The sequence below is a fragment of the Dendrobates tinctorius genome, unplaced genomic scaffold (genome assembly GCF_039654945.1).
Source record: "Dendrobates tinctorius isolate UK_male_01 unplaced genomic scaffold, ASM3965494v1 ptg000144l, whole genome shotgun sequence".
In the NCBI taxonomy this organism is placed as follows: domain Eukaryota; kingdom Metazoa; phylum Chordata; class Amphibia; order Anura; family Dendrobatidae; genus Dendrobates; species Dendrobates tinctorius.
In genome coordinates, this window is record NW_027361811.1 from 4,590,685 (window position 1) to 4,614,584 (window position 23,900).

The window sequence follows — 23,900 nt, forward strand, 5'->3', positions numbered from 1 at the left end:
GCTGTTAGACAGCCTCAACACATGCGTGTAACAAACAGGCAACCCCCACATTTGTTGAGGCTGTCTAACAGCCACAAATCATGCAGCTGCAGGGACTCGAACATAATATACGAGCTCGTCTGGAACATAGTAACATAGTTTTGAAGGCTGAAGGAAGACCTTATGTCCATCTAGTTCAGCCTATTTTTAGTGCAGCCGTTCTGCATTGTTGATCCTGGGGAAGGCAAAAAACCCAGAGTAGAAGCCAATTTTCTCCATAGGGAAAAAAATTCCTTCCCCTAAGCTGGGTCAACCATCTACCTATAATATTATGTTATTCGTAACCTTCTATACTGTTACTCACAAGAAAAGCATCCATTCCTTTCTTAAATTCATTCAGTGAGTTGGCCATCACCACTTCCTCAGGAAGAGAATTCCATAGCCTCACTGCTCTTACCGTGAAGAACCCTCTTCTATGCTGGTGCAGAAATTGTCTTTCCTCCAAACGAAGAGAATGCCCCCTTGTTCTTGTCACAGTCCTTGGTACAAACAGTTCATTGGAGAGATCTCTGTATTGCCCTCTGATATACTTGTACATATGTATTAGGTCTCCCCTAAGGGTACCGTTACACTTAGCGATGCACAAGCGATCCCGACAACGATATGGATCGCTGGTGCATCGCTAAGTGGTCGCTAGTGAGCTGCCACACAGGCAGATCTCACCAGCGACATAGCAGGGGTCGGGGGTCGCTACTTACCTGTCAGACGCGGCGATCCTGACGTCCTCCCGCACGCGTCGCTCGTCGGCGCCACAGGAAGCCCAGCAGGAAGCAGACGACGAGAAATGGTCCAGGACGTTCTCGCGCGACCAGCGATGAGCCGGTCGGAGGTATCAGACATAGCGATATCGCTAGCAATATCGCTGCTACGTCACAAAATCGGTGATGTTACAGCGATATTGCTAGCGATATCGCTATGTGTAACGGGGACTTAAGTCTTCTCTTTTCTAGAGTAAATAGACCTAACTAATTTTGATAACGGGGACTTTTGTGTAACGGGGACTTAAGTCTTCTCTTTTCTAGAGTAAATAGACCTAACTAATTTTGATAACCTTTCTGGGTATTGTAGTGAACCAACTCCATTTATCATTTTAGTAGCCCGCCTTTGAACCCTTTCAAGTTCAAGATAACACCGGGTGTGCTTGGATAAGACATTATCTGAGCACATTCGTTCATCACTAGTTGTGAACTTAGTGATTTATAAGGTTACAAACAGAAATCAGAGCCTGTAGTCCCATTTTATATTAAATCCCACAGAGATGTGAAAAGATTATAATTTTATCTAATTATTCGTCCAGTGGCGTAATATGAAAGCATATAAACTGTGGCCAAGGAACTGAACGTTCTCTTGTATAGTTTGATATTTTACTACCACGACTTAGCTATGAGGAACTGCAGGTTTCTCATTGTCGATCAGGCATCTACAATGTATTTCATAGACATAAATGGCCCTTGAGCTTCTGTGTAATTTCTGACAACGGGAATCATTTACCTTGTCGGTTGCATCAAGGTCACCTCCGTGTTCAGTCAAGCACTCCACAATATCATGGTATCCTCTTGCCGAGGCTGTAAGGAGGGGAGTTTCTCCTTCCCGGTTGCGAATGTTAACATTGCAGCCGGCCTGGCACAAGGCTCTGGCCACAGGGTAGTAACCATGCCAGGCAGCACAATGCAGAGGGGTCTCTTCTTCCTGCAAGGGGCACACCACGGAAAAGAAGTGATATTAGTTACTGAAGCCCATATCGGACCTAAGTGTGGTGCCTGTATAAGTGTATAGGTATTCACGTGGCAATAATAAGAAGGAGCTGCTGCTTCGACGCCGCTATATGTAGGCACGCATTATACACGTCGTTACACAATTACTCCAGAAATCGTGCCGCACATTATGCTCCGTACATAAAAGCGCTCTATGACACCACTGGATTGTTTAAAGCACTGCGAGGAAGCTAAGAGAGACATTTGCGTGGAAAATGTTTTGTAAAAAGATCTCCCGTGCTTCTTTCAACAGCATATAATAGCATCAAGCTTGAGTCATAGTCTCTGTGTCGAGCAATTTGTGATAGAAATGGCCTGGGTCTCCCACTCAAAGTGTTCCTTGTCGGGATTTAAGCAGAAATTGGACGAGTGATATCTCATGCAAACACTTCTCTGATCTGGAAGGCGAATATTCTCTACCCAACATCTAAGGGGTAATTTGATCTTGTAGACATAAGATTACATAATCAGTGACAGCTTCACTGTAAAAAGACAAGGTGTAGGAGGAAAATGGCTCACGTATATTAACATTAACTCTTCTCCTGGCAGAATGTATACTAACGTGGTACACTACATCAGTACCGGCACTCTTCAAGACCCTTTACATTATATGGTCATGATTTATTAGCCAGAAAAGCAAGAGTGAAAACGGCCAAAAAAAATTCTTATTACATGGCTCCAGCCTTGTGGTCTACTAAGGCGATGTACAACCTTCGAGTTGGGGTGTATGGTCCCCAATTCTACCTCTGTTACGCCTTTAATTTAATAAGAAGGCATACAGAGGTGTCTATTAGATTTCATCTGAATATGTGGCATGTTCTATTAGATGTTGTATTTACAAAGAAATTCTTCCATAAAGACACTGCTTCTAGGTGAAAATATCTCTGTAGAGAAGACACAAAATGAAGCAGACACAGCAGCAGCAGATACAGGAAGATCCCTAGGCTCTGTATAGGATCCAACCAGATTGCTCTTTCATATAAAGGGACTCGTAACATTTCTTATACCTGGTTTTAATGCTGCTGTTCCCCTGAATAAGGCGGCATTTTTGCTCCTGGACCTCTTATCTCCAGAGATGTGGACCTTTTTTCCTCGTATATAAATCTAGACTTGTTAGCCAAAGAGACATGGTCCATAACTCTTCACTGTGGACATTTTCTTGGGGGGACATGCCACTTTAACTAATAAGACTAAATTTACAAACTTTATGCAAAAAGGAAGAGGAGCCTATATTTCTGAATCTGTGAGTAGCAGGAACTAACAAGAACAAACAAACCGCAAAGCAAAAATGATTCAGAAAGAACAGGGACATTTTCACCTGGCAATAAACAACACTTATTCGACCCACTGATGTTTCTCCCCACTCCTTCAAACACATGAAAGCCCCTTCTGGCTGTCACGTAGATTCAATTTTTTAAATTTAACCTGCTCAATTCTTCTTTCTCATGCTATTAACTGCTGGGTGGGAGTTGGGAGTAGAGATGAGCGAACCTTTTAAGGTTCGGTTCGACTATGTTCGCCGAACTTCCTGATGTTCGCCAAACACCACTGAATTCAATGGGAGGCAAAACCAAACTCATAGACAACACCTTCATAGGGCAAAAAAGGCTGCCAAAACTGCTCAAATTAGGGGCAGACACCAGGAAACGTTTCATCAATCGACTCATTAATTGTGCTATAAAAAAATTAAAAAAAAAAATTACTGGGTTCCCCTGTATTTTTGATAACCAGCAGGCAAAACTGACAGCTGCAGGTTGCAACCCTCAGCTGTCAGGGTTAGCAAGGCTGGGTATCAAGAACAGAGGGGTCCCCACACTGTTTATTAATAAATAATTAAAAATAAAATAAGTGTGGGGTCCCCTCCCATTTTTGACAACCAGCCAAGCTAAATCTGACAGCTGGGGACTGGTATTCTCAGGCTGGTAAGGGGCCATGAATTTGCATCCCCCACTCGTTTAAAAATAGCAGCCTGCAGCCACCCAGGAAGGAGCATCTAATTAGATGCACCAGTTCTGGCGCTTTGCCTGGCTTTTCTCACTTGTCCTGTGGCGGTGGCAAGTGGGGTACATATTTGTATGGTTGATGTCGCCTTTGTATTGCCCAATGACATCAAGCCCAGAGGTTAGTAATGGAGAGGCGTCTATAAGACGCCCCATTGTTAACCCCATAGTGATATCGTATAAAAAAAAACAAAAAAAAAAAACACACAGAATAAAGCCGTTTAATTGAAATGACCGACACGGCTCTGTGTCTCTGCTGGATTGCAAGCTGTATAATCGCATCATGCAACAATGCAGCCTGCCATCTAGATGTAGCAGAGCTACACGAGTCACAGGACAAATAGATTATTTTCTCTGCAGACAGGCAAGGAATATTGTTATTTATTATTTTAATTCCGTTACAAGAGACATTGATTTCTGCGGCCTGGGCGATGACTGATGTCTCAGTGTGCATGTGTGCGGGATTTTTTGTGGCCCGTGCTGCTACCAGAAAAACTGACGTCTGAAAGAGCCCTTAGTGGAAACTCGATGATTTACCAAGCTTTGGCCAAATTTTTAGGGAAAAAATGCTCAAGAATCCGAACATGAATCTAAATGTGCAACGTTCATGCCGAATTTGAGATTGGCGAACGTTTTTCGAACAAGTTCGCTCATCTCTAGTTGAGAGGTCTCAATAATCATTATATCGGTGTGTTCCGTAGACATGGATATATTGGGTAAAAGTCTTCAGAAAAAGCTGTCGAAGTATAAAAAGCCAGATCAGTCTTACCAATTGGCATAGCCAATGAGCTCATGATTGCAGCAGAGCAACTGGATCAGTGGAATAAATGAATGCATCTTACATGCCTTCTAGACATTCATACCTTATCCTGAATATCTGGATTTGATCCAATGCTGCACAGGTACTGTATAACTTCCACGTGTCCGTATCGAGCTGCCACATGAAGGGCGGTTTCTCCTGACTTATGAGGAAACAAAAAGTCCAAATAAGTGGAGGCGGGGAAGAAAGGATGCAGGTACAGTGTAGGACTGCTGAGACCAACAATTAAAAGAACCTAGTGTAATAGCCACTTATGAGGCAACTTTAAGTTAATGTAAACTATACAAAAGGATAAAATGCAGTGCTTTTTAACATTAACATGCCCAATAAGTACCCTCAATCATTTCCAAATATAGGATTTAATCGATCAATAACAATTGCTAAAGTTAAAGTGTTATTCCCATCTTCATAAATAGGTATTGTTGGATAGTACTTCTAAATACAAGCAAGATTACCTTTTACAGCTTATTAAAATGTTCAGTCATTTTTGAGATATTAACTCTTCTCTTTGGTTTACAGCTCACTGCCTTGGAGACCAACCACTGATGCTGGACAGCAGAACATGCACAGTTCTTTTTCTTTGGAGCTTGTAAGCACTGTGGTAAAACTGGCCAGAATCCCTGGAGTTACCTCCTAATCCTGGCCAGCTTCAGCACAGTGTTTACAAGCTAAACTTCAGCTGTGGTTTGTCTCCTAGGCAACAAGATGTAAACAAGTTCAGGCTGGATTAGACTGCATCAGTGACTGGCAACCAAGCCAATGAGCCATTAACAATGCCATTGAAAAACACTCCGTTCTAGAGCATGAAGAGGATTTTTATTAACAAGTTAATTACAAATCTATTTGTTTTTAGACGCTCTTTTCAATTTTACCTATAATATTTTAACCCGTGTGTAAACAAATAACATAGTTGAGATGGTGGACGTTCATTTACAACAGATTTCAGCATTGCAAGGGAAAGAATGTACTGCGGTGATATGTGACGACTCCACAACAGTATGGGCCGCTGCAGATCTGGAAATCTATTGCACAGTTTTAAGCAAAAACCTCACCTTATCCTTAATATCCAGTGGACATTTGCTCTGATGAAGGAATTTTAATGTCTCCACGTGGCCATGCCGGGAGGCCCAGTAAAGTGCATTGGATCCAGCCTAAATGAATTAGAAAACATTAACAGAAGCTGCAGCTTTAGTGAAGCCAGAAACTACATATACCCTTCAGATCTGCTAAAAATACTTATGGAATATGTATAATAAGTAAGAAAATGAGAACACACAGACCTTATCCTGCACATCAACGTGAGCTCCCCGCTTAATTAGCAATTCCAGCATCTGAATGTTTCCGCAGCCGGCGGCTATTAATAGTGGAGGGGTGCCATGCTGAAACACAGGGACGCAGAATGATCACAAAAAGAAATAAACTGCTATTACTACAGCAAAATCCAGCCATTTTCTGAAAACTGCCCCAGCACTACGAAGGCCTGCTTTTGATGGAGCTTGGCGTATCCATTTGTAATAGAAACAGATAGGACTGATCAGTTTTTTTGTGGAAAATATAAAATGTGCAGCTTTTAAAAGATACTAAAATGTGGTGTAAAACAAGCCCACACAATACTGCAAGTGAACTACTTATCAATAACTGGTCAACGTAGCTATGTTTTGTCAGTAGGTGGCAATAAAGATGGCAGCCCTTTTCCTATCGACTGATGTGAAGAGGTTTAGCATTACATTTACATTATTTGGGCGATATAGTAATCTGTGGCAGGTGAACACATTACCTTGTTTGGCTGGTTTACATCATAGTTTGCCAAAGAACCCAGAAGATGCTGCAAGCCTGGAACATTGTCATCATTTATGGCATGGATGATGGCCTTCATCACAAAAGAATCCTCTTCATCCTGCAATAATAGTAACAAGTTTAGATTCAGCATTACCCATTGCCACAGTATTTCAGAAAATACATAGTCTGAAAAGCTGTCTGGGGACTATAGAGTCCAGATTAGTCTGATGGGGCCCCCAGGTGGCTTCTCTCTACTCACTCCAGATGACTGACAGGTCGCTCACATGTTTGAACATAGGCATAGACCTGTCAATCAGATAGCGCTGGAAGGGTTAATGTTGACTGGGTGTCGCTGTGCGTACACATAAAAAAGGATGAGTCCCTTGAAAAAAACTGAAGCTTTTTAGTTGATCAATGTATGCAGATTCCTTGAATGGCCTGTCAAATAGTCTAATACTATACATGTATTAAATGTTTCATATTTTCTAGATCGTGGGTTAACAAACCATTATTATTCTACAATGAATGACACAAATGAAGAAACGTTGCAAATACTGTTACATACAACTATATTATGGTTTTGTCTCCTCCCCTACTATGCAGTCTTATCTGTCACTATGGTAACAGACTACAAACAAACCTTGCGTAGTCTGATCCTTAAGTCATGCTGCCTTCTATCTGTCCGTTACTTCTCGGTTACTCAGCCCGATAATTCGAAGTGAGACACATTTATTTATCCCATAAAAGTCATCTAAAGATGGGGCTACTTTTAGGCTATGTGCCCACGTAGCGTTTTTCATGCGATTTTTTCCTGAGCAGAAACGCATGCCCTTGCCAGGGAAAACGCATGCGCTTTTTGACGCGATTGTCAAGCGTTTTGACATGCGTTTTCGCCCATATAATTGATGGTATGCGTAATCGCGGGCGATTACGCAAAATTAATGAACATGGTGCGTTTTTTACCGCTAAGCAATTCCGCAATATCAGTCAATGTTGAAAAAGATGAACTAGTAAACCTAGAAGCAAAATTGTTGGTACCCCTCATGTAATGACAGAAAAACCCACAATGGTCACAGAAATAACTTGAACATGACAAAAGTAATAATAAATAAAAAATCTATGAAAATGAACAAGTGAAAGTCAGACATTGCTTTTCAACCATGCTTCCACAGAATTTAAAAAAAAAACAACAAAACTCGTGAAATAGGCCTGGACAGAAATGATGGTACCCCTCAAAATAATGTGACAAAATGGACATGTTAAATCAAGATGTGTCCACTAATTAGTATCGCAGGTGTCCACAATCTTGGAATCAGTGAGTGGGTCTGTATAGAGGGCTACAGATACTCACCATGTCACCAAACAACTCAGTGAGTATCACACTCAACATGGACCAGAGGAAGCGAAGGAAAGAGTTGTCTCAGGAGATTAGAAAAAAAATTGTAGACAAACATGTTAAAGATAAAAGTTATAAGACCATCTCCAGGTAGCTTGATGTTCCTGTGACTACAGTTGCACATATTATTCAGAAATTTAAGCTCGACGGGACTGTAGCCAACCTCCCTGGATGTGGCCGCAGGAGGAAAATTGATGACAAATCAAATAGACGGATAATACGAATGGTCACAAAAGAGCGCAGAAAACCTTCTAAACAGATTAAAGGTGAACTTCAAGCTCAAGGAACATCAGTGTTAGATCGCACCATCTGTCGTTGTATGAGCCAAAGTGGACTTGATGGGAGACGACTAAGGGAGGACACCATTGTTGAAAAAAAATCATAAAAAAAACAGACTGGAATTTGTCAAACTACATATTGACAAGCCACAAAGCTTCTGGGAGAATGTCCTATGGACAGATGAGACAAAAATGGAACTTTTTGGCAAGGCACATCAGCTCTATGTTCACAGACGGAAAAATGAAGCATATCAAGAAAAGAACACTGTCCCTACTGTGAAACATGGAGGAGACTCTTATGTTCTGGGGCTGCTTTGCTGCATCTAGCACAGGGTGTCCAGAATCTGTGCAAGGTACAATGAAATCTCAAGACTATCAAGGGATTCTAGAGAAAAATGTGCTGCCCAGTGTCAGAAAGCTTGGTCTCAGTCGTACGTCATGGGTCTTGCAACAGGATAATGACCCAAAACATACAGCTAAAAACACCCAAGAATGGCTAAGAGGAAAACATTGGGACTATTCTGAAGTGGCCTTCTCTGAGCCCTGACCTAAATCCTACTGTGCATCTTTGGAAAGAGCTGAAATATGCCATCTGGAAAAGTCAACCTTCAAACACAAGACAACTGGAGCAGTTTGCTCTTGAGGATTGGGCCAAAATACCCATGGAGAGGTGCAGAAGTCTCAATGACAGTTACAGGAATCGTTTGATTGCAGAGATTACCTCAAAAGGTTGTGCAACAAAATATTAAGTTAAGGCTACCATCATTTCTGTCCAGGCCTATTTCATGAATTTCTACCCAGTTTTGTCTTACAAATAACGTTAATTACTGACATATGTGAAATTGGGCTAATGGTCAGAATTAAATTGATAGAAGATGTTTGACCAGATTTTAAGCAAGGTAACAATAACTAAATCTCCTGCATAATATATATATATATATATATATATATATATATATATATATATATATATAGTGATGCAGTGACCCCTGTGACAGCATGGGGGTGCTGTATGGCCTTCCCAGGACATGCAAGCAGGCGTTTCCTTTATTGTGATGGCGAAATGATGAGCGGCAGGATGGTAAATGGCTGATATGTATCACAGGGTGGGTGGCCCTGTGATGGAAGCTGGAACGTGTATTGATCAGCAGATCGACTGCTGAGGGTTTGTTACTGTGTATCAGGGAAGCTTCCAGGTGACTTGGTGAGATGGGTGAGACCAGTCACCTACAAACCCACCCAGGGGCGTGAGTCTGAACGCCCAAAGTAAGCCTGTATGTGTGTGGCTGTGTGGGGAATAGGACCTGTAGTGAGGTCATGACCATGTGATCCATACCTCATCTGTGGGTGTGGTTATGTACCATATTATGTGCCTGAGGTCTGGTCACAAGGAGAGAGAGTGTGTACCTGAATGGTTCAGGGTGCTAGGTCCTGGAGGGTCAGTGTTGGGAGATCCTGGGAGAAGGATCGGATCCCTGGAGCACGTACTGCGACCTTGGACCTGGTGAGGCCGGTGTGTTGGGAGATCCTGGGAGGAGGACCGGATCCCTTAACAGCACCCATTGAGGCGTGAGTGTTGGACGGTCTCAGGAGGGGACGGATGTCCTGAATAGCACCTGCTGAGGCCCTGGACCTGGTGGCCGGTGTGTTGGAAGACCCTGGGAAGAGGGTCGGATCTCTGAATAGCACCCGGTGAGGCCTGTGTGTTGGATGGTTCCAAAGTGGGGATGGACGTCCTGAATAGCACACAGACAGGCCACGTGTATTTGTAGAGTCAGTGATGGCACTGCATTGGGGGAGCTACTGATCGTCTGTGGATCTGGACTGTCAGGTGGCCTGGTGAGCAAGGCGTTGTCCGGGACGATGATCCCAGTTCGGCAGCTTCCCTGAGAGAGAGGACTACCAAAGAGTCGGCATCTGGAGCAGGAGCTCCTGTGAGGTAACCCTGGACATGGGGATATAACTGTTGGTGCCCGTGATGTTCTATGGATATTAATGAACTGTACGGCGTGCGGTCGCCCACGGTAACTGGACAGTGAGGAGGTCCAGTGTGTTTAGGGACTGCAAGGAAAAGCCATATGTTGAAATGTTATGGACTATGTGTAAGCCTGTGAAGTATAACATGGCTTACGGTGCGGTTTATGATGCTATGATAAACCGCATGGACAGTTTTTTTTTTAAAAAACCTGTGCCTGACCATATTAATCCGCTGCCAAGTGAGTGTCCCCCAACACTAACAATTAGCGCTACCTTACAATATATATATTATATATATTTATTTATAATGCTGTTTTGCTGCTCATTATCATGTTTTAAATTTCTTTTTGCTGTATAGATCCATATGTTTTACCACATTTTTTTTTCCAATGATGCCATGCTTGGCAGAATTCACACTGTCATAATTCGAAGCTTCTTCCCTAAACTCATGCATGAGCGATAAAACCAAGCAAGGCTGCAGAAAGCTAAAGCCAGGGATTTACACCTACAAATGGTTTATCAATTCCCTACAGTGTGAAGAGTCAGAAACATTTGCAAGACTAAAGGATACTGAGGTTTATAGAGCAAGTCTCTCTCCGGTTCAGAAAATGCTGTCGAGGTGGCAACTAACAGGAGAGATAAAACCGCTCTTATCTGAGCACATGGACATTGCACGCAACAATGAGCAAGGGTTTTCGTAGGTTTTTTTTTCTAGGCATCTATAAGGCTATGCTCATATGACCGTATTTTTGGTCCAAGTCTTGTCCGTGAGAAAAATAATGTCTCTTCCATATTTCATCTCCTTTTCCAAGAATGGAGGGATTTCTAATGTAGTGTGCAGCTCACTGGCTAGATTACTAATCACCCTGAAATCTCAGAAGGTCCAGTTACCCAGGTAAGGAGCAAGCACTGCTTGCAGATGCTATGCTTTACAGCCTGCTCGTGCTACTCTGAAGCTGCCCCTCCTAGCTGCATGGAAGACGTGACAATCAGCCAAAACCACAGGAGCACACCGCCATCTGCTTAGCATTAAACTGGGGGCAAATAGTGTGTTCGTGAAGAAAAGACACTATACTTTTAAACAATAGTCTTTTGGTATTAAAGTGCTTGTCCGGTCTAGAAGAACCATTTTAAAATAAATAATAAAATCTAGTTTCAAAAAAATTCCAAATTTATAAAAAAAAAAAAAAATAAAAGCTAAAAAGATTGATCCATGATGGTACAGAAACAGCAACGCGTTTCGAACGCACACACTGCGTCCTTTGTCAGCTCTGACATAAACTGAACATTTCATGCCAGAATTCCCAGCAGACAATTCACTCCACTTATGATTAAGGACCATGCTGACAAGAAGAGATTGTCCAAAGCATAGTACTCCTTAGGATAAGTGGACACAACTTCTTTTTTAGACAGATTCCACTTGGAATCCACCTGACAAAGTGCCCCCATAAATTGATCATGTGTCCTGTCTTTTGTCGCATCTTCTGAGAGCTTCACACTTTGGAATCCTTGAGGTCGTTAAAAGCAAGTGACATGCTCATTTTTTACAGTAAAAGGCGACACTGGCAATTTCGCTTCAAGAAAACGACTCTCGGCATTTCCCTGAAACGGCTCTGCCTAAAAAAAAGATACTGTTTGTAGATAGAAAAAAAAATATGTCAGTAAGATCAACCCAACCACATACATGAGCATCCAGGTAGTTGTAAATCCATCGGCACCTTTGTATCTTCTCTATGTTTCTGCATTACCAAGTAACTGGTGTTCTAATATACAAATAAAACATTAAGTGCTCTGGGCGTGACTGAGCACTTAAGAAGTCACTGCATCCAGAGGTGATTTCCCACGCTGCAGTGGCTTCTTTAGCTTGATTGATAGCTCAGTAACTGATTTTCTTGCTCGGTGCCTGATGTCGCACATACAGTGACCTATTAATCAAGCTAAAGAAGCTTGGTGGGAAACAAACTCTGAAGGCAGTGACTCCTTAAGTGCTAAGATGCGCCCAGAGCACTTAATGCCTCATTTGTATAATAATTAAACACTAATTATTAAGGAATGCAACAACAGATAGAAAGGTGTAGATGGAGTTACATTTCAGAGACACGCATGTCCATATATGCGCTATGGGTGGGTGTTTGATCTTACTAACAAATTCCCATTAAAATAGCATCTATCATGAACAGAGTAGGCTCCTATAGTATACATATCTGCATCTGTTTTGTTTTCTCTATATAAAATGTGGAGGGTCTTTGAATCCTGACAATTGGTAAGGATCCTAGTAGTCAGATTACCTCAGAATAACAATTGATGGCTATTCTCATGACATCACTTATGCCTTATTGGAAAAATCCCTTTTAATAATGCAAAGAATGATATTTAAGAGAAGGTTAATGCTACGTGGTCTGTCTTAGATTAGCAGGCCCAAGACCTTTTAACCAATTTGCAGGACATGCAGAAAAATAAATGGGCCCCTAATAGGTGATTTGGTCCTGCATGAGGTCTCTCAAAGAAAATAAAAAAAGTTTCAGTATACCCCTTATTGACAGAGCCAACTTGGTACTTAATGACAAAGCCAATTTTACAATTCTGAACACTGTCACTTTATAAGGTTTTAGCTCTAGAACGCTTAAACGTATCCCACCGATTCTGATACTGTTTTTTCATGACATATTGCACTTCATGTTAGTGGTAAAATTTATTTGATATAACTTTCGTTTATTTATGAAAAACAGAAATTTGGCAAAAATATTGAAAATTTTGCAATTTTAACTTTTCATTTTTGTACCTTTAAATCAGAGAGTGGTGTCACACAAAATAATTAATAAATAACATTTCCCACATGTCAACTTTAGCCTAAAGGCCCCGTCACACAAAGCGATATCGCTAGCGATATCGCTTAAGCGTCACCGATTTTGTGACGCAGCAGCGATATCGCTGGCGATATAGCTATGTGTGACACTTACCTCCGACCGGCTACCCGCTGGCTATTGTTGATCGCGCAAGAACATCCTGGGCCGTTTCTCAGCGGCGGCTTCCTGCTGGCGCCGACGAGCGACGCGTGGACGCGGGCGGGAGGACGTCTTCATCGCCGCGTCTGACAGGTAAGTAACGACCGCCGACCGCTGCTACGTCGCTGGTGAGATCTGCCCGATTGGCAGCTCACTAGCGACCATTTAGCGATGCACCAGCGATCCTGACCTGGTCGTATCGTGGTCGGGATCGCTGGTGCATTGCTAAATGTGACGGGACCCTAACTCTAACCCTAGCCCAACCCTAATTTAGCCCAACCGTGGCCCAATCCTACCTATGGCCCAACCCTAATGGAAAAATATATTTTTTTATTTTATTTTTAACTAACTAAGGGGGTGATAAAAGGGGGTTTGATTTACTATTTTTTTTTATTTTAATCACTGTGATAGACCCTATAACAGTGATCAAAATGAAAAAATAGGAAAAATTTACTATTGTTGTCGGGTGTCATTTTCATCCCGAAAGAAGACGCCAGCGGCAGGGGGACTTCATGGGGGGGGATGCAGGGACTCCGGAAGTACCGGTGGGAAAATCAGGGACCCCATTTCTCTCTCCTCTGATGTGCAATCACATCAGAGGAGAGAGAAATTAAATGGGAAATCAGACTTTTTTTTTTGCAGTCGCTGTTATTCTGTGAATAATTGCGATCACAACACTGGGGTCAGAAAAAACGACCCAAAAAACATTCTCTGGGGTCCTAGGTACCCCTGGTATCTGGTACCCCGGAGAAATTCTGACTCTAGGGGGAACTATACACTTATTTCTCAGTGCCATTAAAAAGCGGTGCTGAGGCACAAGTACCCTTAACTGCTGTGGTTAAAAGGCGTATCGGCGGTCGTTAAGGGGTTAAAGCACATCAGGCACCAAAAGTCAAGTCTGTGTGTGCCTTATGCCTAGTTTTGTTCTATGAGTCTCCAGAAATGTTAGCAGGATGTAATCCTCACTGAAGGATAATGTCCTTTATGCATAAGAACTAGCAAAGGTGCTTTATGGTCACATATATGCTCTAAAAACAATAAGTAATGCTTCTACAGAACCATGTTTCGGGCTGATTCCAGAAGTCACTGTAGTACGCTGGTATAGTGTGTATATACTGCAATATATATATATATTATTTTTTTTTACTAAGTTTTAGCATATTACATGGCTACAACTATTTTCTCATAAGGATTGACTACTTACAAGAGTGTCATCGCTTCGAGCTATACTCATGTTGCTTCTTGACAAGAATGATCTTGACAGTCTTTGGCACAGGGATATCAAGCGGACAGATTGCTTGAAAAGAAAAAGAGAAGATATGGACAATGTATGAGAAACAGTGCTCAATGCCAAGTAATTTGTACAAATATGACAGATATAAAGATAGACAAACATGAAACAGATAGACCTAAAACAGATAAATCACAAAGTGTTAGCAAAGATCCTCATGTTTTTATGTGTGCAGCAATAGTACCATTTGTAGAGCACTGTTGTATAGTGTTTTATACACGTGTTTAGAATGATAACTATCACAAGAATGGATAGTGGAAATTAAAAGTCTACACACCCCTGTTAAATTGCCTGTAAAATTAAATTAAAAAAAAATCATACCAAGAAGGACCATTCAGCACTTTTTCCACCATGCACATATTGCTTATTTTTTCCCTGCAGATTTGAAGCAGCAGCATGTCAATTCTTTCATCGTGTTTGCAGTGTTTCTCACCCCAAATAAAGGGGAAAAAAGCGCAAAACACATGCAAAAAGAGGCATATTTTATGTAGCATTTTTGCTTTAAAGAGACAGAAGTCTGCAGCAAATATTTAACGAGTGGACATATACCTAGAGTCTCCCTTTAATCTGTAAAAATCTATTGAGAAACAAATCATTTTGAGTGGGAAAATAAAAATAACAAAATTAAAATAATGTGGCTGCATCAGTGTGAACACCCTCTTATAATTTATCATAAATAGTACTCAGTTCATAGCTGCCATCATTTAAAGTGATTCTGATTAACACCATATAAAGTTTAGCTGTTTTAGTAGAATTTTTCTGACATCATCTTTGTTGCATTTTCTGCAGAAGCCATGGTCCATAAACAGCTTAGAACACAGCAAATGGATCTCATTGCTGAAAGTTATCAATCAGAAGAGTACAAAAACATTCCCAAGTCATTTGATGTACCATTGAACACTGTGAAGATGGTCATTCAAAAGTGGCTTAAACTTGTATTACCTAGAACAGGAAGTCCCTCAACAACTAATGAAAAGACATTAAGAAAACTGGTCCAGGAGGCTGCCATTAGGTCTTCAGCAACATTAAAGGAGCTGCAGGAACTTCTTGCAAGTACTGGCTGTCTATTGCATGTGACAAAAATCTCCAAAATTCTTCATGTCTGGCCTGTGGGGTTTGGTGGCAAAACCAAAGCTTTTTCTTAGAAACACATTCAAGCCTGGCTATGTTCTGCAAAACCTACATTAAGTCTGCAAAAATTATGTGGGAAAATGTGTTATGGTCTGATGAGACAAAGGTTGAATTATTTGGCCATAATTCCAATAGGTATGCTTGGCAAAAAGGCAACAATGAGCAGCACCAAAAGAACACCATACCCACAGTGAAGCATGGTGGAGGCAGCATTACATTCAGGGGCTCTTTTTCCCATAGTTTAGACTGGGGCTTTATTCAAGGTGGAGAGAATTATGGACAGTTCCAAATATCAGTCAACTTTGCATCAAAAACTTCAGGCCGCTGCTAAACAGCTGAAGAGGAATTTCACCTTTCAGCACGACAATGACCCTAATCATACCTCCAGAACAACAAGAGAATCACTTCGCCAGGAGATTATCAAAATTTTGATATGGCCCAGCAGGAGATCAGACCTAAAACTAATTGAAAATCTGTGGGTTGAACTAAAGAGGGCTGTAACACAGGAGGTGCCCTCACAATCTGACAGATTTGGAGTGCTACTGCAAAGAAGACTGAGTAAGGAATACAAATTGTAGAAGTGCCAAGTTGATAAACTCCTATGAAACAAAGACCGAAAGCTGTTATAAATTCAAAAGGGTACTTCAACAACATATTAATTTAAGGGTGTGCATGTTTATGAATATACCCCATCGACATAACCCACCAGCTGTACTGTGTAGCTGTTACAAGTGCACATGAAACAAGCCAAATAATGTTTTCCAGGAAATAATACATAGGCACCGAGAAACAATAAAATCATGCCATCTAAAGATGAAACCCTGGTGCCATGTTCCCATAGAAAAAGCGAGAAAGACATACTTTCCATTTTCTTCGAGCAGCAAACTTCTTGAATTTCTCCATGTTCACCGCGGAGGCTTTTCTGCTCAATGCTTGTTGGGTATCTTTAGGCTGTAACAAGTTTAGAAAGAGTCAGCACAGTTGCAACCTCGACCCATTGGGGGGGTTTTATTTGAAGCGTTTGGAGAATATAAGTCCTCACAATAGACGTAATCACACTGCGGTGTTTTTGTAAGCAATAAAAGCGCTAAAGTGAAAGAGATGACAGAGCTGGAATAGGAGCAGAAGTGAGAGATTTATGGGCTTTATTCGGTGTCAGCAATGAGACTTCAGGGGCACAAATGTAGGCCAGTTATTACCACCGCAATAAGCTGCAAGGTAAGATGGAGTTCAGCTTCTCCCAGGATGGAAGTGAAAAGAACGCTGCCACTTAGGAAAATTAACTCCATCAATAACGCTGCACCGTACGGTACGAGATGGATTCATACCATACCCAGCATAACCCTCCCTGTGCAATATTAGTACAGCTTTCCAGCTTCCTATACTTACATGTGCAGCTACAAATTGAATTTAACTCTGTTGTGAAGTAGACAAATGCTCCTGGAGACAGCTAAGCACAATATGACATGCCGCTAGTTGATTTCGTCAAAGTACAGTATGTTTTCCTATTGAGCATCATGGCACACATCTTCCAGAAGATCAATACATAAAGCCTGTCGCCTGCCCGGCCAATCTACCAGCACACAACTGACAAGTTTCACTTGGCGAGCTACTCACACAACCTTTCCATGCTGCTCATCACTGCCGGTATTCCTTAGGTACCATTTAGCCTGATACCTTAGACGCTAGGTCAGTGACCATCTGTTCCTTAAAACTTGTCAGGGGTTAGAAGTGGTATGTGAGCTTGGCACCTACGCTTTTCTGAGCATCTTGCCCTATGGGGTTAAGCTTGACGATCTCTACATCAGTTAGGACCCGTTGAAGTGCAGGAGCGCGAAACGGCCGTGGTCCGTACTCATCACATTGCTCTTGAGCTGATGTATTTTTATCCCTGAATAAAGTTTTCTACTTTTGGAATGGTGAGTGCCATCCTTTTTTCTCTTGTTGTGTATTTGAATTTGGTTATTTCTAAGGATTGAGCACCCGTTCCTTGAGGGTTCATGGCGTTCATTATGTGTGTGTGATTTGTACCTCTTGATACAGTTCAGAGGTAATGGTGGTGCAGCGGTGCCAAATTTGCCTTCTTTTGTTGGACATAAAATTAGCTACAAACGGGGTTTTTTTTTTTTTTGCAAAATAGACAATTTATTTCAATGGACGCCACATAATACTACAGGGGATCTTGACGAAAATTAGCAATCTCATGTACGGATACGTTCGCATACGAATGAAAATTAGTGCTCCTACCTTAATCCATGGGTGATGCAAACTATCTTCAATGGTCATCCTCTTCCTTTTAGAATAAATAATATTGTTACACTGATTAATACTTATTGATAATTTGGCTGCAACATTGTATTACTAGTTAAAGATATGTATACTGAAGAGCCATTTCCTTATCACATGTAATAACTCTGTATTAGAGATGAGCAAAAAGATTTGCAGCATCCTGGTCCAGAGGCCACATCGATAGTCTGTGTTTTCCGGGACCAGAGCCCTGCAAATCTCCTTGAACCTGCCGGCATCTCTTTAGATTGGTAGCCCTGGCAAGAGGTTATTGTTATGGCATGAAGTACACACGACACAGAGCTGGGCATACTAATCGGTATTGGGGATGCCAGCAGGTAGGAGGATCTCTGCAGGGCTCTGGTCTAGCGGCCACACACTACCGACATGCTGCTGGACCAGAGTCCTTTTTGCTACACTCTACATTTTATCTAAATATACAATATGGGTCATGTGGACCACTGAGCAAATTGGCACATATACAGTATGTTTGAAAATTCAACATCTAAACCCCCAAAATGATACCACAACAACTATTTATATAGGAAGCAAAACAGACTGTCTCCCTCACCTGACCGGCATTATGCTTGCTGTGGAAATACCCTTATTCAGATGTATGGTGGTGTAAATATATGTTTCTATGTTCTTAGACGTGAAATGCCTAAAAGTAGTTTTACATATATTGAAATTGATCTCTGCCATACAATGAGGCAAACTATTGTGAGACAGTGACTGGCGTTATTGTGAAAGGCTGGTATGTGTCGCAGAGGCGGAGGTCCCCTGCACTGTAAGCCTGGAATGTTGCTCTGGGACCTGTAGTTCCATGAGCCTGGTTTAGTTTATAAGGGACTGGGCTTACAGGGTTAACCGGAGAGCTGGGCGGGTCTGGCTAACCACACACCTCCCATCAATGGGTGTGTCTCATAGGATATAATGAGACTGTTGTTTGGTCACATGGTCTCTGTGTTGGAAGGTCCTGCAAGAGGACAGGGTTCCTGGAAAGCACTTGGTAGAGGTCATGTGCCTGCAGAGTCTGTGACGGCTAACTGCGTTGGGAAAAGCTACCGTCCTTCTGAGGGTCTGGAACTGACGGGTTTGAGCTTGTCGAGCAAGTCATAGTACGGGCCAATGATCCCAGTAAGGCAGCTTCCCTGGAAGCCAGGTCTGACAAGAAGTCAGCATGTGGAAGGTAACCTCAGACAAGGGGGTTGTATTAAAGGCAGACTGGTGTTTCTGCTATTGGGAGAGACTGGTGGTCATAACAGGTTCCGTTGATGTAAAAAAATGGACTATACTTTATGCTGTTATGCTGTTTATGCTGTGTAAATAAACCGAATAGACTGTTTAAATGGAAAATCGTTCCTGTGTGCCTTAATCCCACTGCCAAGTGAGTGTTCCCCATCACATTCAGTGAGCGCTATCTCACACTATGTATCTCCAGGAATTTCTAACATATTCCTATATTCCCATGTTTGTTCTAAAGACAGGTCATTTTATGATTGTATTACACGATATTCTATAACATGAAAGTCTCGGACAATAAACTTCCAAGCTAAACAAAGGCCCTGGATGGATTTCTCTCCTCACAATGTATCTATTATTTCTCATCTCTAAGTAGCTTAAAATAGAGAAAACCAGCGCCCATAAAAGCTCAGTTTGGGCTTGTCACCAGTTCTTTCCCCAGACTCGCGGAGCTGCACAAGAGTAACTAGATTTTCTCTTATTGTTAATACCTTTGTCCAGCATGGAAAGTTCTGAAACATTGCAAATCAATTTATTATGGGATTTGTATTTTATAGCATGCGAGTGGCTTCCAAAACCTTGCTTTTTTCTAGTCTATTTGCAAGCCTTCAGTTGATTAGATATTGGCAAGGGTGCACATATAATTGTTGGAACAGGAGCCCAAGAAGTAAGGGGGTCACTTACATCTCCAAAGCAAGTGGAATTGTGCATTATGATGAGCTTCTGGACTGCAAAGGGCCCATATACTGTTCTTGTACAGGGGCCCTCTACTGTCTGTTACCGCCACTGGAAATCAGAACGTACTACATAGGAGTACAGATTATGGCAGTGAAAGGGTCAGCCCCGGTTTCCAAATGAATGTTATGTTTATCAGAACAATCTGCTGCAGCAGTACTCCAAAGTGATTTGCAAAGTTTCCTAACGTCCATGTTGGACAAAATTAATAAAAATAAAATCAACGCTGAGTTATTTTTTTGAGGCCCAACCCAATAGACAGTATTATAAGAAATGGACTGGCACTGTGCTTACAGCTAAGAAGTGGGAAGGCAGTTCTTTCCACGTGTGAGGTTGCAATACTAAATCAGCTTTTTCTAAAAAGTCGTAAAAAGCCTCTACATTTTGAAAAAAAAAGCAAAACTTACTTTGGGTCCTTGACAAGAAGTCGCCGTATAAAATCTTTGGCCAAACCACTTGTGTTGCTAAAAAACTCATCTTCAAATTCATAACTAACAGCAGAAATATTAGCCAAAGTCTCTTGTTTGGTGTCACCAAGAAATGGGGAAGCACCACTCAACCTGGACAGACCAAAACAAAATTAGTTAGCCATTTTCGCCATACTTTTCAATAAAGTAACTATTCAAATGCTTTTAACTATAAGTCATCGTGCAGTTTGATGAGCACCAAACTATTTATATGTGCATGTAAATCAAATCCAGCAATACCTTTACATGGCCAGTCTGTTTCTCCATTGCTGGGAAACCTGTGCTTCAACTGATATGCATATAGCTATAGTAGATCTGAAGCCTGTGTCGCTCCAGCTCTATTCCCCGCCAAGAACTGCCTCTTCCTGCTCCTTTGCCTGAAGTCACACTGCATAGAAGCTGTCAATCAGGCAGGAGGCGGCGGCGCTGGGTGGTGAAAAGAGCTGGAGTGACAGAGGCTTCAGAGCTTCAGCATCATTTGACTATCAATTGCAACGCTGATCTCTCAGCAATAGAAGAATGGACTGGTCATGTAAAGGTATTGCTAGATTTGTCTCCTAAAGAACTACATGTGCCTATAAATTCTTGGAGGGGAGGGCAAATTCTGCTCACAGGATTCCTTTAAGCCAAACCAAGTACTGTATTGAAAAGGACTTAGCGTATGACGTCTTTTAGGCTGGTTTCACACTTGCGTTTTTTTTTCGCGGTATTTTAGCGCTAAATAGCGCATGCGTTTTTTTCCCCTATACTTTGCATGGGATGCGCTTATGTGCGCATACACATGCGTTTGTACGCGTTTTTCCGCGCATGCGTTTTTTTGCGGTATGCGCTCGAGCGCACAAAATGCAACCTGTTGCATTTTTTGGGCGTCCGACTTGCCTCAAAAAAACGCATGCGCGCGCAATGCGTTTTTTTTACAGCAAGACACCCATTATAAGTCTATGGTGAGCATATGTGCGCATTGGCATGCTTATGTATGCGTTTTTTTGCACATGCGTTTTTTTTTTTACCATTAGTTTAGACAATGGAATTTAGGGGTTTGGGTTAGAGTTAGGGTTAGTTAAGGGGGTTTAGGGTTAGGGTTAGGATCAGGGTATGGTTTGGTTAAGGGTTAGGGTTAGGATCAGGGTATGGTTTGGTTAAGGGTTAGGGTCAGGGTTAGGGTCAGGGTCAGGGTATGGTTTGGTTAAGGGTTAGGGTCAGGGTTAGGGTCAGGGTTAGGGTCAGGGTAAGGGTTAGGGTCAGGGTTAGGGTCAGGGTATGGTTTGGTTAAGTGTTAGGGTCAGGGTTAGGGTCAAGGTTAGGGTATGGTTTGGTTAAGGGTTAGGGTCAGGGTTAGGGTCAGGGTATGGTTTGGTTAAGGGTTAGGGTCAGGGTTAGGGTTAGGATCAGGGTATGGTTTGGTTAAGGGTTAGGGTCAGGGTTAGGGTATGGTTTGGTTAAGGGTTAGGGTCAGGGTTAGGGTCAGGGTTAGGGTAAGTAAAGTCATGGTTTGGGTTAGTGTGAGGGGCCACCTAATGTTGGAAAAAACCGCAAACGTTGTAAAAACGCACTAAAAACGCATAAAAACGCTGCGTTTTTTTCATGCATGCTCATAAAAATGCTTGAAAAAAACGCAGCATCTGTATGCGTTTGTATGCGTTTTTTCAATGCGTTTTTTTGCGGGAAAAACGCGCTGCAAAAAAAAGCAAGTGTGAAACTAGCCTTAGAAGCAGTATTTCAAGCAGAAGACATTTCAGGCAAATGCCGGTAATGTTTTTCCTACTGCATCTTTCTTAATGCTTTTTTTTACTGTTGCTTTGCCACCGTTATTTTTTCTATTGTGTGTATAGATAGTTAGCGTCTTTCAAGCAGCAGTCGCCTGAAGAATGGTCAGGTCACTACTTTATCTCCTTTGCGGCTTTGGAAGCCTGAAGTTGTTAAAACAAGCTCAAAAAGCCGGAAAGATGAACAGGAAGCCAGTGCATATTGCTCTTTCTTTTGATTCTTTTGCGCTTTGTCAGGAGGGCTTCTCAGCGGACTCGCCTGAAAAAGACATAGTGTATACATACACCAAGCCTCTGTCTTTTGCCTTGACTGAAATAATAACGTAATAAATTGCAAGTATATTTCCAGCCCCGTTCTGTTCTCAGATTCAAATGCGGAAAGTACCATATATTGTAGAAAATATAAGGCAATGTTGAAATACATTAACAAGTGTACACCTAGGCTTAGAAATATGAGATAGAGTAAAAATTTCCCACCATCTTGCCAAAATGGTGGAAATATCAAACTGTTCATAAGTTGCATATTCGTTTCAAATTTTTGAATAATAAGCGCAGAAGATCAGCAACAAGGCGCTGGAGTACGCAACAAAGCCACAAGTACAAGGCGTATGAACAATTATGCATGGATTCTATGGCAAGTTGCACATTTCCAGATGCCTTACATGTTTCACACTTCTTCAGAATTTTTGTTACACGTTGGAATACTGACACTGAAAGTAACACATGCGGATTTAGTGCAGATTGGAAGTCTGTTTCCACTGAATGAGAGCCTGTATTTACTTCTATTAAAACATAAGAAAAGCAAAAACACAATTGCTGCCGTAAACAGATATGGTACTTACAGAATATATGTTATTACGCCAATACTCCTAGAAAAAGACAATGGAAAAAAAAATAGTGAGTGAGCCACTACAAAACGGAACGGGTGGAAGTGCTGTACTTGTTTCGATGCAAACACCAGCTAGTCAGCAGATTCGGATAAAACCGGTACGGCACATTTTGCTAAGCATCTTGCCCCTTAGGCTTGGCACTATATAACAACTACATACAATAACACAGTGTAATACGTTTTCCGTTTGCAATGCTCTTGCGCTATCCTACATGGCCGAAACAATACAGGGGACTTACCACATATCCGACTCCAAACCAAGTGGCTCATAGTTGACAATTTCTGGAGCTGTCAATAGAATAACGCAGAAAAAGTGAGGACAAATAAATATTAGAAAAAATAAACTTGAACATTTTAAACTAAGGAATAGTCACTTACCAACAAACTCAGGAGTACCAAATATATTCTTAAATTCATTTCCGGTATCAATTTTGTGAGCCAAACCAAAATCAATGATCTTAATACGAGGCTTGGGTGAAGTCCTATCGAGCAGCATGATGTTTTCCGGCTAGGCAGAAATAAAAACAAATTACTATTCAAAGGGTTAAAGCAAACCTGTCACATTGCAGATGCTGCCCAAGCATCTGGGATTTCACCTGGGAGATTTCAACTATCCAGACATTTGTTGGGAATCTCTCTCAGGCAAAACTACCAGGTCAAGGAAATTCTTATCCTCTTTTGCTGACATCTTCCAAAAGGTAGGGGAGAAAACAAGGGGATCTGCTACCTTGGATTTAATCCTTATAAACAGGGAGGAAATGGTTGAGGAGGTAAAAGTGGCTGGGACCCTAGGAGGTAGCGGCCATGCTATTTTAGAATTTTGGATAACTAGAGGAGGAAGACCTGTGAAGACTCAGACGTCAAGGTTAGATTTCAGAAAGGCAGATTTTAAGGGATTCCAAAAGAGAATTGGAGGGATCCAATGGCTGGATATCCTTAAAGACAAAAAAGTCCAGGAAGGATGGGAAATCTTAAAAAATGAAATTCTCAAAAAACAATTGTTAAAAATTACAAAAAGAAGGAAGAATAGGAAGCATTTAAGGAA

At 41.7% G+C, this 23,900-nt stretch overlaps 1 protein-coding gene across 2 annotated transcripts in view; it reads right to left on the minus strand.

Annotated features, from left to right (window-relative positions):
- The window catches only part of DAPK1 (death associated protein kinase 1), a 207,073-nt gene that overhangs the window by 52,041 nt on the left and 131,132 nt on the right, over positions 1 to 23,900 (minus strand). For both annotated transcript variants that reach the window (XM_073545986.1, XM_073545987.1), the window contains exons 5-16: positions 23,234 to 23,363; positions 23,095 to 23,143; positions 22,809 to 22,835; positions 20,141 to 20,293; positions 17,718 to 17,763; positions 16,332 to 16,421; positions 14,253 to 14,345; positions 6,391 to 6,510; positions 5,894 to 5,992; positions 5,666 to 5,764; positions 4,657 to 4,755; positions 1,531 to 1,728 (exon numbers count right to left, since the gene is read on the minus strand). In XM_073545986.1, coding sequence (XP_073402087.1) covers positions 1,531 to 1,728; positions 4,657 to 4,755; positions 5,666 to 5,764; positions 5,894 to 5,992; positions 6,391 to 6,510; positions 14,253 to 14,345; positions 16,332 to 16,421; positions 17,718 to 17,763; positions 20,141 to 20,293; positions 22,809 to 22,835; positions 23,095 to 23,143; positions 23,234 to 23,363 — 1,203 coding nt within the window. The remainder of the gene's footprint in view (positions 1 to 1,530; positions 1,729 to 4,656; positions 4,756 to 5,665; positions 5,765 to 5,893; positions 5,993 to 6,390; positions 6,511 to 14,252; positions 14,346 to 16,331; positions 16,422 to 17,717; positions 17,764 to 20,140; positions 20,294 to 22,808; positions 22,836 to 23,094; positions 23,144 to 23,233; positions 23,364 to 23,900) is intronic.